Below are 13,614 nucleotides of genomic sequence, written 5' to 3'. Positions count from 1 at the left end.
TGCTCTTCTCCCTGTACACGAACAGCTGCACCTCCAGCCACGAGTCTGTCAAGCTCCTGAACGCTGGAGATTGTCCGCCTGGTGACTTAGTGTAGCCGTAACAACCTGGAGTTGAATGCTGCCAAGACTGTGGAGATGATCGTGGACCACAGAAAAAACACAGCCCCACTCCTCCCCATCATCCTGTATGACTCTACAGTCAACAATGTGGACTCCTTCAGTTTCCTGGGCACCATCATCTTCCAGGACCTCGAATGGGAGCTGAATATCAGTGCCCTAATCAAAAAAGCACAGCAGAGGATGTACTTCCTGCGGCAGCTGAAGAAATTTAACCTGCCAAAGACAATGATGGTGCACTTCTACACTGCCATCACTGAGTCCATCCTCACCAACTCCATCACCACCTGGTATGCTGCAGCCTCTGCTAAGGACAAGAGCAGACTGCAGCACGTCATTTGCTCTGCAGAGAAGGTCTCTCGACGAACTGTACGCTTCCAGGACTCTGAAGCGTGCAGCTAAGATTGTGGCTGACCCCTCTCACCCTGGACACGGACTATTTAACAGACTCTGGCAAGCAGCTGCGATCCATGGAGTGCAGGAAAACTCGTATGACGAACAGTTTTTTCCCAATCCGTTTCCCAAACATTTACAGTGGGATGCTGTCCCACTGTAAATGTTCCTGTTGCATTGTCACAAGATGGTCAATGTTATTTACCTCTCTCCCGTCAGTGGTTTTAATGTTGTGGCTGCTTGGTGCATGTGTGGTTGTTATAAAATAAGAAATGAATGCCAATGAAATCAGATGCCAATCAAGTGTGATCTAAAAAAAAGTTCTAAACAGGAAGTGTTCTTGTTCTTTTGAGTCTTATTTCTTTCTTTTTCTTTCACAGCAGCAGAACATAAATATGTCATCTGATTAGGCGGGTTAATTCTGTGAGAGACAGGAAGCTGAAGGTGAGACTGGTCACGAAAGTCAATGGTGCAGTGAGGTCAAAGGGTCACCTGTAACCGTCGGACACAGTCAGGTGTTTCCCCAGTTTAGCGTTACCTTCCTTCCCAATAGGAAGCGCCGCTCGCCGGGTGTCTGCTAATATGGAAATGCACAGTTTATGTGTGCGTGTTTACACAGTCAATAGCGTGTTTGCCTCTGCGTATGTTTTTTTTTTTTTTCTTAGATGAATGAAAGTCTATCTATGGTTGCATTTAACAGATTTACATTGGCGGACAAATGAGCGTAGAGGCTGGTTCTAGATCAGCTCCTGCAGGATACCACAGATTTTCCTATAATTATTCTACAACAAAACAAATATTCCACTTAACTTTGCAGCACTTTTTTTTTGTTCTTAGCATTGTGAGGAACATTTATACAGTGTTTATATACAGGAAGCATCCAAGGACAGAGGAAAAGTACCATTGAAGGAACAAAGCTGATTGGCTAAGAAACTTGGCTGACCTGACCTGAACCAGAGGTGATGTTTATATAGAGAGAAAATGGGCACGTTAACGTACTGTGCTGCTACGTTTCAGTATTACAGGATGACAGAAGCTCCCCACGGTTAATATATAGACTCTGCGCTTGGGCTTTTAAGTGCACACACCCATGCTATGCACACACTCTCACAGAGACCCCCTACTCCTTCACCTAGGTCTAGTTTATGATGCGTGACATTCAGCTTGGGGTCAAATCACAGCCCAGGGTGGAGGGTGAATGAAGCTGCAGTGCTGCCTGCGCACAAGCCTCAACACCTAATGCAATCAATCATTAACGGGCTACAGGCAACGTCTGATGTACTGCACCTGACAGGAAATAGATCAGTTTAATTTAATCCTGTGCCGTCACAAGGTTCGTTAAATCACCGGAAAATAACGACCCAACACCCTTTTTCCAAGTAGAGTCAATCTTGATGTGCGTAGACACACTGAGATCACACCATCTGCCCTGTAATCGGCTGCTTCCTATAATTTCCCAAATCTTCATAAACACATATTGAACCAAAAATGAATACCGATGCACATTAGAGGACCGGCTTTCTTTGCTGTACGCTACACAGGGTATATAGTATTAAGCAGCCGGGCTCGTTTTCCCTCACACATCTACACGCAGCTCATTTTCCCTGCACCTCCTGGCCTTCAAAGCCATCAGCATTTACAGTCTGTGGGGCTCTTTAAGAGGAATAAAGCTGATATTTACTGTGGGCTTTCATTGAGTGTAAAGGCCCAGATTTGTGGTGCCCATAAACCACATCTCCCCTTCCTGCCTGTAAAACTTTAATGCCACACAGCTACCGCTGAGCTCCGGCTCCCATGAGGCTTCCATTCATTTCTTTTTCCTTTCCTTGACAGAGAGCAGCGGTGGCAAGGAGGGTAAAAAAACTGACTCTACGTATTGTACAAATTTGCCACAACTATTACTATTGTACTTATCAAAGATCAGAGAATATTTGTGAGTGTTTTAGTTGGATTTTGTTTTAAATCAAAAGCAATGCTGAGCTAAGTCTATTTTTCAAGACAGCTGGCGTACTTGCGAAACAATCCATCTTTCCTGGCTTCGAGCTACGCACACGTGACTGATCGACAGAGGTGTGGACCAGGGTCCTTGGAGGAGCTACTGGCTGCTGTGGGTGTGTTTTAGGTGCGGCGAGGTCACTCCAAAGCTGGGGACGCACTACATAAACTTTCACAGTCTCTAAAGGTTTTGAACAGACTAGGGGAGTGCACACTAACAGACTGGCTTCAGCAGATTTCTGTATGGCGTCTGAAAGACTGCGGATCACACACTTAACAACTGATGAGGGATCAAAGACTACATGATTTGTCAAACCAACAGTTGAACGCATCAGACTCTCATGCAAACTCTCGCAGGATTCGTCCAGATTCAGAACATGTTAGACTGCATCTGTTCCCCTCACGCACTAACAGATTTTCTGTGCCAACTACATATGCCATATGTCCCCAACTAAGGCAGACTGGTGCAGACTTTGCCCAAATTGGAATTGTGGGTAAAATCTAGCAAAATATCTCGCCGTGTTTTCCTCATCTTAAGGACACACTTCTATACACAAGTTTACCATGCACAGATGGCAAGAATAATATAATGTAGTTCTTGGACTGTGGCTTGTTGTGTATCCTCTAAGGTTCTTGTCTACTGTGTCATGGACGTCATGGATAAATGGTTGATGGTTCACCCAATCACCTGACAAGTATCTGTTTCCAAACTATCCCTGTTGAGGACTTTACAAATAGTTCATAAGTACCATTTGGCATGTCAGGTTTTTACATACGTAAGCATCTGTTTCATATTAAAGAGTATTAAATATAAATCTCTGCAAGAAAGCTAATGAGTGTATTCTCCCTCAGTCCCTAAGTCAAAATTCAGTTTTGGACATTGTTGCTTCTCTCTACGGTTTGACCTTCTAGGTACAGCATGATCTATGTCTAACCCTCTTCTGCTGAAAGTGGAAAGTTCCTTTAAGGTGTCTACCTGTGAGCAGGATTTACGACATCAAGACCTGTCTGGAAGCCAGACCTGCTCCACAACGGTGGAAACTTAAAGCGCGCGTTGGGCACGAAAAAAGTGTGATCTTCCAGTGACGAAGGAGACATCAGAAGTGTAAATGATTTGCACAGATTCAACATTTTTCACTTAGGAAGGAGGTGTGGACGTCCTGTTAAAAAGTCTCTAACCAGGTAATTAAACTTTATTATGGGGGAAAAAACACTAACAGTGTAAAATATCTCTCTCTTCCAGCTTGTCTTGAGGAGCCTTTTTAAGAACCAAACCATGAACTCTACGTTCACCTCCTTCTTGGACTATAGTCAGGAACAAATATTTGAATATCACATTAAAAAAAAAAGCCAGGATTTCCTTTAATGATACGGCGATGTGAATGAACACTGTGGCACAGGACTCTGCTACCGTATTACAGCAGCTTACCTAACAACCTGGAAATGTTTCTCTGTGAGGCAAACATCCATTTGACCATGTGACTTTAAATTTTTGCGTTAAAAACCAATTCATCGAGGCGCGGCAGCGGCTGCCGGTTCCCACCCTGTCTATTCAATAGCAGGGGAAACGCTGCGCCTTACTTAACATGAGCAGTGTACCTCCTCAGCACAGAGGCTTTCGATATACAGTATGCTAGTATGAGACCTGGGCTGATATTAACCCTTCTTCTACACTACCTGCCATTCATTAAACCCCTGAAACACTTCCCCCAGCGCCTGTGTCAGGAGGGAAAAGGCTGTAAAATTATATTTATCACAGGTTTTTCCAAAAATACACGAATCAAATGGTGCCAATTCAGATGTTATGACCGCTGTGTTAGGTTTAGGGTGACATTTGACATTAAAAAAAAATAAATAACTCAAGCAGGCCACAGTGTCTCAAACCACTCCACTTTCAGTCTGTAGTTTACTCCAGCCATTTCTCAATTCGAGAGCGAGGAAAGATTGCAGCTTTTACAGTAGCAATTACATGAATTCCCATAGAGGTGGTGGTGGTGGTGGCGGAGAGAGAAAACTCTGTTTCCGTAGGCCCGATGTTTAAAATAAAATCAACCCAGAAAGAGGAAGGAGAGCGTCCCAACAGCCACGGAGACATGAAAGGAGAATGTCACTGTTGTCTCTGACGTTTCTCTCCACTTTTTTTTTTTTTTTTTCCCTTCCCTCCAACCACTACTACTGAAGTTTATCTTTCTTCCTGTCTTTCATCACAGAGGTTATTAAACTCTGCGAGGGAGCTCCGCCATGTCTAATTACTCCGACGGTAAACAAAAGGAGGTCGGGTGGGGAAGGAGTGAGGAGAATGAGGAGGAGGGAGGAGAGGAGAGGAGCGACAGATGAAAAAACACAGCTGGCTGAGCGCCGTGTTATTATAATTCTTTAAGCGATACTGTAAGCTTGGTCAGTCTTTTAGCTGTGCAGCTAATGACTGGCTAGACCTAATTACAGGCCGCCTGTGCTGCGCCGGGACGTGATATTCCTTCCCCGGATGGTTGTTAACCTCCCCCACAGCCAAAGCCCAACCCGACTCCCATTACCTCCTCAGCCCTCTTCGCCCACAAAACCCCAAATTACCTTTAAAGGTGTTGCATTGTTCTTTTGGCAAAGTATACAACAGCATTTTCCACTGTGCACACATCAGGCACACCCTGAGTCGGTGGAAATATCCCGTCAAAAAAAATATTCATGCCTCCCCCACATGACTCTAAATGTAAGGTTTCCCCCTAAAGAAGCAAATGCTGAACAAAAACTCCACAGTCTGCTAATTTTGCGCTTTACAGAGCATGAAGTGAAAAACAAAGATGATTTATTACACTTATAATTGCGGCGTTATCTCTAAGCTAATGCTGCAGAAAGTGATTTGGCTGAATCTGTCCTCTTTTGTCATCTGGAAGATATTTAATATCGCCCGTCGTTTTAAATCCAGCTCGCTAAAATCGTGAAAATGAGAAAAGAGCAAGGTCCAGAGCCTCACAGGGATTAGTTGGGAAAATAAAGTTGAAAGGCTGTTGTATAACTTTAGCAGCCTGAGCACGGCATCTTAGAAATGTATGACAAGGCAAAGCGGTGAGGCCAACTTTGTGAAATCCAAATGAATATTGATAAAAATAGACGATGAAGAGAAATTGGCGGCAATGTAGTAAAGACTGAAGCAGTAAAATCAATACAGCGGTTAACTGCGCAGGTCAGAAGTCTACAATTTGGGTAGAAGAGGGAGGCTATTTTTAGAAACCACAAAGCGTAAATTAACTTCAGTTGAGTTTGAGTTTAAAAAGCCTCTATGTGAAAGCTTGAGCACACATCAGCAATTAAAAACAAACACGTTGCTGCATTCCGGGCCTCAGATCTCGTGTTTTTTGGGGTCACTTATCGGTGAAATATATTTCTTTTAGTCGGGTGTGCGGTGGCCTGAAATGATGTACTGTAGCACTGCGCCGAGAAGAAACTGGGGGACAACGTCCACGTTTTGTTTCTCCCCACGAGCGCTCCACAAGACGGATGCTCTCCCCATCCATCGCGGCCTCCTCCCTGTCTCTGGAGTGAGTGATGCGGTATTGAAACCATATGCCCTCCTGAATTCCTCACGGATCCTCCCATCCCGTCCAACTCCAGCAGTCCTCTGCTGGCCACGGACACACGGCTGTCGCGAGGGGGGCCTCCCTGCTTCCTGTGTAGGATCTAAATATTTACACTCCCCGTCGTCCCGAGTGGCGAGGCGGAGAGGTCTTGATGTTTTGGGTTATGTAAAGTCCAATCCTCCAGGACGCATATTTAACAGATTTTCGTTGTTGGAGCAGACTTTTGAGCAGATTTACTTCACTGAAAGCTTTTCTCATCCTCCTGATACAGGCAGGGACGCTATCGACGAGCTACCGTGTTGTGTAGCTTAGACAATGACACTGTTATTTACCATATGATGGAATTAAGCTATCCTCTATAAGCTTTTTAGCTTAGAGAGAACATCTGTTACTGAAACTCTAGCACATGGTGTGCACCTTGATCCACCACTGTACCCCAGTATCACTTTGTCTTTGAGACATCTTGTCTTAAAGTCTTAGGACATCTAAGGACATCTCGAGTCAAAGGTGACAGCTGGGTAGAGGAGAGTACAGGTCTGGAGCCAAAACTGAACATGTGGTAAACTCTAACTGTCCTGTAGCATAACAAATGATGAGTCTTTGTTCTGTGTTGTGTCAGCCAAAGCTTTCATCTAACGCAATTACTGAGAAAGAGCCCCGCAGGAATTTAACTTACAACCTCTTGTCTTAACAGCGCTGCGGTGTAACCTACTGAGAGAGACACTGAAGACGATCTGAGCAAACAGGAAGTGGAGCCAACGCATCTCGGCGAAGGAGCTGCAGCGAGAACGAACTCAGCCCCGGCCCGCAAATACTTCTGTGTACCACGCCAGATGGTGGAGCCATTAGCGCAAGGTAGCAGCAGAAACAAAGCAGATGTAAGTTGCTTCCCAGCTAGCCAGCCAAGACGGGCTATTTGTAGATCTGTTCGAGCACCGGAGGAGGACCAAACGCTGAACGGTTCTGGCCAAGATTTCGGTCGGATCATTAGCTTCGGGTAGCAGCACCGCGGCTAGCACTGCTTCTGGTGCATCATTTGTTACGAGATCAAGTCTGGAAAGCAGGTGCGCTTCGGCTCTTGTGCACTTTTGGAAGTTAGCTATGGGTTATTTGATTAAACGTTGTGTTTCTATTTGTGGAATTATGTTAACTCTAATATTAGACAATACAGGTAAAGTATTTCCAGTCCTTTTAATGTCTTTTAAGTTCTCTACATGATCTTCCAGACAAGTACTCTAAAAAACAGCATTTACCTCAAAATATATTGCATGTCCAAAGCCAACATTTGATGCCCATGCAGAAAATACAACAGCAACATGTATTTCCTGCATGGGCATTAAATGTTGGCTATAATTATGCCTTTCATTTAACCGTAACAACGGTGTTTCCTTAACTATGTCGTACTTAGTTGAGCAGATCTTGTAGAAAGCAAGAGTTACAGGGAGATTATGTTTACCACAGCATATAGGGCTCTTCTCTAATACGTAGCAGACTCCACGGTTTAGAAAGGCTTGGTAATAGCCTCGCTCTTCATCTGTCAAATTAGCCAGGGATCAGAGCAGCCTTAGCGGCAGGCTCACCGAGCATTACACGGCGCAACAGCCACACAATGAAGCCTCACAGGGGCAGCTTAGCTTTAAGCGCTATAAAGTCTGGCCTGAGTTACACGGCAGGTGAAAGGTGGACGGATTAGGGTTTGATTTAATTTGAAAAAGCTTTGCGGCGCTCGTGACGTCAGGTTTTTATATACCTGAGCATTACACCATCCGCTGAGGAGGAAGGCGAGCGAGGACAAGAGATGAGGAGGTTCAGAGTTTGTCGTCATTTTTGTTGAGTGAAACTGTACCACAATACAACAAAAAAAAGTCTCTTTAAAGTCAGATTATCGTACGCATGTTCTTTCCAAGTTCGTAAAACTGCTTTTTCTTGTACTCCGTCCATTTCTCTCATCCTCTAGCCTTTGCTCTTTTATGATTAAGTGTTTTTAAGATTAAATTTGCAGCCAAATCCTCCCACGGCCTGTGTCAAGTCCATGCAGATAAACCCCCTCTCATAAATAACACCTCTTATGTATTTGTTCTGAAAAACACTACCTTATTCAGGATACTGGTTTTGGAAAACACTGCAGTGAATCCATACAGCGAAGCTACAGTGGAAACAGATTTTCGACTAGATCATCCCTGGGCTACAATTTTCGTCTGATGGGGGCTGATTAGAGAGAGCTCCGGTAGAAGTCAGGTCCAATTTATCAAGAATCTCAAAGAGAAAAAACTTCCACCAGACTTCAAACACATGCTACCCATCCGCTGATCTCACCAGGTCAGACATCCTCTACGGAGGTATTGAGGTTACGCTGAGGGCAGTTTTGTGTCTGATTGCGTTCATGGTTGTGCCGTGTGAGTGACGGGGTCGGCTGAGGTTCAGCGTTCATGTAGACTGACCTGCTGGGCCCAGACCTCTGGATCCCTCTTGCGGTTGCGTGGACCGGTTGCGGTTCTGCTGCCGACGCTTTCCACCGGTGGAGCGGGAGCTGCGGATACGCACTTCGCTGACTTTAAAGAACGCCACCATGAAGGGCTGCTTCTCCAGAGCCCCGTCACGTCCCACGAGCCCCGCGTCCTTATAGCTGATGCTGCGCCCTGCTTTGAAAAACACAGCGCTTAGGAACCACACTATGAATTGTTTTGCATTGTGTTTTAAACAAGACTTCTAAGTAATGGACTCCCTTACCGCTGCTGGTCTCCACGCTGACCTGCAGACCCAGGTTGTGCACCGGGCTCATCACCCACAGGTTGCTGGTGGCAGTGATGTCAAACTCTAGCCAGCCCTCCTCAGCCGCCCACAGCCTGCGGGACTCCAGCAGGAACAGATCTGCCTCTCTGAAAGAATACGAGGAAAAATAAAAGGTTAAAAAAAATAAGTGCTTGTGGCTAAATTGTGCCAGAAGTGACAAATATACAACAATGTATTCAGATGATGGGCAGTCTGAAGGGCAATGTCTTTATTTGTCTACATATGTAACAAGAAGCCTACTGATGCCAAACAGGGAGTGTGGAACTTGAATAGAGCTCCGTTTGAACATGGTATGTTTAATACACTCATCAGCCACAACATTATGACCACTGACAGGAGAAGTAAAAAACACTGACATTAACGTTTGGACCTGGCATTCATTGGTGTGGATGTTACTTAGACATGTACCACCCACCTAGACCAGACCAGGCACCCCCACCCCATAGCACTGACACTCCTTGATGGCAGCAGGATGCAGCCTGACACAGACACACACAAAAACGCTTTACGAACAACTAAAAAAAAAAAAAAACATGGAAAACAGCACAAGGTGTTGACCTGGCCTCCAAATTCACTAGATCCCAAACTGATCAGAGGCCCCTCCCCTCAACCCATATGACCCAAAGGCCCCCACTAACAACATCCTGTTGCCAGACACCACAGGACACCCTCAGAAGGCCCATGTCCATTCTCTGATGAGGCACAATATTACACAATATTAGGAAGGTGGTCATTATGTTATGCCTGATCGGTGTATATTTATGCACTGACAGTAGCTCTTATGTAGGTTGAATGAAGGCAGGTCAGTCAAGGATTTCACTTAAATTCAAGTAGAATCTTCTTCTGCTGAAGGAAAAGATTCGATAAACAGTTTCTATCTCGTAAACCAAACTGTCTTTCTAGATTTGTCGGGTAGGAGCGTGACATCCCTCACAGGTTTCCTGAAGAGCAGTTCCGAAGCTCAAAACTGGCCGTCACTATCTTAGCATTGATTGACTCCCAGGTAGCTCCAAAATGGGCGGAGCTTGTTGGAGCCACCCATTCATCACTGCCACTTTTTTTGGAGGCCTTTCAGCATGGGAAACAACAAGGAAAATGGGAACTGACTCACTTTTCTGAGCCAGCCTCAAGTTGCCATTCGAGAAACTGCCAAATTGTAGTAGTAGGCACAAAACAAGCATTGAGATGAAAAAAAAAAATACTACCCAGTGTTTGATTAGTCTGCTTCACTTTGACGCTGTGCTTTATACAGGGTGTACTGTATTCAGTTCACTAGTGAAAAAGACTGTCACTGACATTTCAGAACACCAGAGAGGACAGATCTACCTCTTTAAGAAACCAAAGGGAACTCAGAAGCTCTTGGTTCGTGTCAGGGTAACAGTATCATAACAAAATGACAGGAAGATGGATAACCGCACTTAACAGAAACCCTGCAATACACTGAATTCTGCTTCAGTGTGGATCTGACCTTTACGTCCACCTCTCTGAGCGCTCGGCGAAGCAGAGGAAAGAATTAAAAGTTTGGTATCAGGCTACATGCATGTTAACATCATTTACAATATTCAGCGTGAAATCAGGCTTCAGAACAGAGGAATGTGTCAGCGGGGGGTCAAAAAGGGACGAGCATTTAATGAAAAGAGAGCCGAGGAGATGTAAGGAAAAGACAGAGTGTGAGTGATAAGAGGGCCTGTCCTCCCACTGTCCCATTACAGCCGTAATAACACAGCAGCGGGCCTGTCGGACCCCTCCTCCAGAACCGACATCAAAGCCTCGCAATCATCCAGGTGTTCGGAGAATGCCCCTGCAGTCATGCTTCAGCAGCCCTCCTTTATTGGTCATTAATGAGAGTGTTTCTGACGGCTTCTGCGCGAGCCCCCTGCACCTTGTTTTCCAACATTTGTCACACCACAGACCACGGAGGTTTTCTGGACGCTCTGGTCCAGGTACTGCTTGCGTGACAAAGCGTGGCAGGGAGTCCGTGAGAGAGCCGCCCGCAGGGTGAAGCCTACCGGGACACTACTGTAAAACTTCTTATTAACTGACAGCTCAAATGAACTGGAATAATAGGGTCAGGAGTCAAGGTTGTGCTTTTTTGTCCTACAATAAATCCACTTTATAAGTCTTGTCAGTGGCTGTTGTAAAAACTGTTATGCGAGGTATAGGAAGAGTATAGCTCGCAGCTGGCCTGGTTATTTCATCCTTTAAACTCCTGGAGGGGCATATTTGTAAGATTGTAAAAGCAATATGTAAGACACCTGGAAGAGCCTCTATGTCTTTAATAAAACTACATGTGACTATCTGCATACCGAAGGATTGGAATGAAAGCAAAAATACATGTATAAAAATGCAGCCGAATGGGGAACTGCTCAGTGAAAGCAGCCTTTTCTCGATGCGATGTCAGGCCTGCCGCATTGTTGGCATAGTCATCTCTCACATTCTTTGCCTGCTGTTAGAGAAACCACCCCAATCAAATGAAAAGTACAAAGGGTGTCAGGCTAATTAAGCGCTCTATCATTACGGCTCGGAGTCAAAACAGGAGTCGGGGTGTTTGCCGGGAAGGAGGGGCGCGAGAAAGTTAACAGGCTTCCCGCTGATTGGGCGATTACGAAGGTAGAGTTTGGCAAAGGGTGGAAAAATGGGATAAAATTAAAGGAGCTACCACTAGACACACTGCATGTTGAATTCACCGTTTTGTTATTTTTCTCCAGCTGATAGCGATAGGAATGCAGGACCTACAATAATACAGAAACTGGAGATATCTGGGCCCTTTAATCTCTAAATATCTCCAAAAATAAAAGGGTTTACCTCCAGGCTGGAGGAGCACAAACTAACCATTGTAGGGATAGAGGAATGCAGCAAATAAGTAGCTCTTGATACCCCTTTAAACCCTTTGACAGACAGAAAAATATACTTTTCAAACATCTGTGTGATGTTCTTTTCTAAACTTTGGCGCGGAAGCTCAGTCTGAGAACATTGGGAGTTAAAGACCCCCCACTGGAACGTGTTAATCAAGTGTAATAGTTCTTCATACGTCAACAGACGTTTTAAAGGGGAAGTCTGGTGTGTAATCACTGACTAAATATACAAAGCTTTATAAGATGGTAGACTAAAAGTGGATATGAGGAATTCACTTCATGCTAGCGTTGCTTCTCAGTGGGCGGGCTTGACAAAACACAAATATCACTCAGAAATCTCGCTGAATGTTTACCTAGCCCTGCAGACGTAATGTAAATGTTTGGCGTGTATTAGTAGGATTTTGAAGCGGTTCTATTTCTGCATGATGTTTTTTTTTGTTTTGTTTTTTTGCTCGATATTACATTACAAACATAGTGATAGCCCAGAATACCTACAGAGAGATAAACAAATCACAAGCTTTACCTTTTTCAATTTTGGAAAAAGTCAACTCTGCACACTTCCTGGTTTCGCCATATTTCTTGTTGACATTGTCGATTCTCAGAAAAAGCAAAAAGATGCAGTGCAACTGACTTGCAAGCCTCCACTTGAGGCCGCATCAGTGCACATGTAGAACGTAGTTGTGTTGTTGTATGTACATTTGTGAGATCTCAAATGTTATACAGGAAAACTGCACACATTTAAGATGCCAGAATATGACTCTGGACCAAAGGATTGTGATCATTTATCTAAGGAAAAAAGATCATATGTCTGAACAATAACTATAGAGTCTCTGTTTTTGTTTAATGTGTTATCTCAGAGCTGTGGAATATATGAGTTTTCAACTATTCCTTTTTCTTTTTTGGTTGAGTCATGAAAAAAATGGATGATGCATAAAAACTGAGCTGCTTATTTCCATTTAGGTTAACCAATAAATGTTTTGGATGTGTTTTCCAGTTTTGAATACAAAAATAAGATGTTAATGGAAACTAGTATTCTTGTTTTCCTTGTGGTTCTATATGAGTTACTGGGTATTTTTTTTGATGTGCACATGCAACTTTTGAGGATGGATGAAATGTTTGACAAAATAACTGAAAGAAAAATGACCTGATTAAATAATTACATATTTCCACTTGATATAAGAGGTTCAATCCAACTGGAACCTACGAAAAAATCAAACCAGCACCGAAATACAGTTTCTTGAACGGCTCCAAATCTTTATCAGTCCCTATAGACCTCTACAAAGGGGTCTCTAAGGACTTTGAGGGACAGATGACTGTTTTGACCACTTTGATTAGTTGGAACTTTCTGAAACTGCTCTTATGGATTTGTCACAGAGTGTTTGTCCATCTTTATTTACAATAATTGGTTCAGCTAACAGAGAAGTCTTAGGTTTTCTAATGTATCTCAGCATGCTTCAATGAAGTGCTGAAACCAACAGATACAATACTTAAATATGTGCAAACGATTGCTGCGTGCGTTTTCATGTGTTACCTGTCAGGGTGTTCCTTGACCACCTGGTAGACTTTAATTAGGAAGGTGTCGTTGCGGAAGGCGCGGCTCACGCACTCCTTGTAGAGGCGAAACTCGGCCACGGTGATGGCCTCGCCCTCCGGGATCTGCGAGAGGTTGAACTTAAACTCCTTGTGGTGTCGCCGCTGCGGAGAGAGCTCCCTGTCGTACTCCACTGTGGGATGAAGACACACACACACACACACACAGGATCGTATCATTACACGTGAAGAGAAAGACAATGGAAGACAGACCTGCAGAAAAGCTGCTGGTACGCAACCAGAAGAAACTCTTATCTGATAAGATTTGTGCTTAAGCTGATTAATTACCATCAACG

The 13,614-nt window shown here is 44.3% G+C and overlaps 1 protein-coding gene across 1 annotated transcript in view; it reads right to left on the bottom strand.

The window, feature by feature from the left end:
* The window catches only part of bmp6 (bone morphogenetic protein 6), a 50,016-nt gene that overhangs the window by 10,116 nt on the left and 26,286 nt on the right, over positions 1-13,614 (bottom strand). Inside the window, exons 2-4 of the mRNA XM_084566039.1 lie at positions 13,260-13,452; positions 8,811-8,959; positions 8,522-8,719 (exon numbers count right to left, since the gene is read on the bottom strand). Of these exons, the coding sequence (XP_084422165.1) occupies positions 8,522-8,719; positions 8,811-8,959; positions 13,260-13,452 (540 nt within the window). The remainder of the gene's footprint in view (positions 1-8,521; positions 8,720-8,810; positions 8,960-13,259; positions 13,453-13,614) is intronic.

The sequence above is a fragment of the Chelon labrosus genome (assembly GCF_963514085.1).
Source record: "Chelon labrosus genome assembly, chromosome: 18".
Taxonomy (NCBI): Eukaryota; Metazoa; Chordata; class Actinopteri; order Mugiliformes; family Mugilidae; genus Chelon; species Chelon labrosus.
The sequence above is the reverse complement of the archived record's forward strand: the minus strand, read 5'-3'. Positions and strand labels throughout refer to the sequence as shown.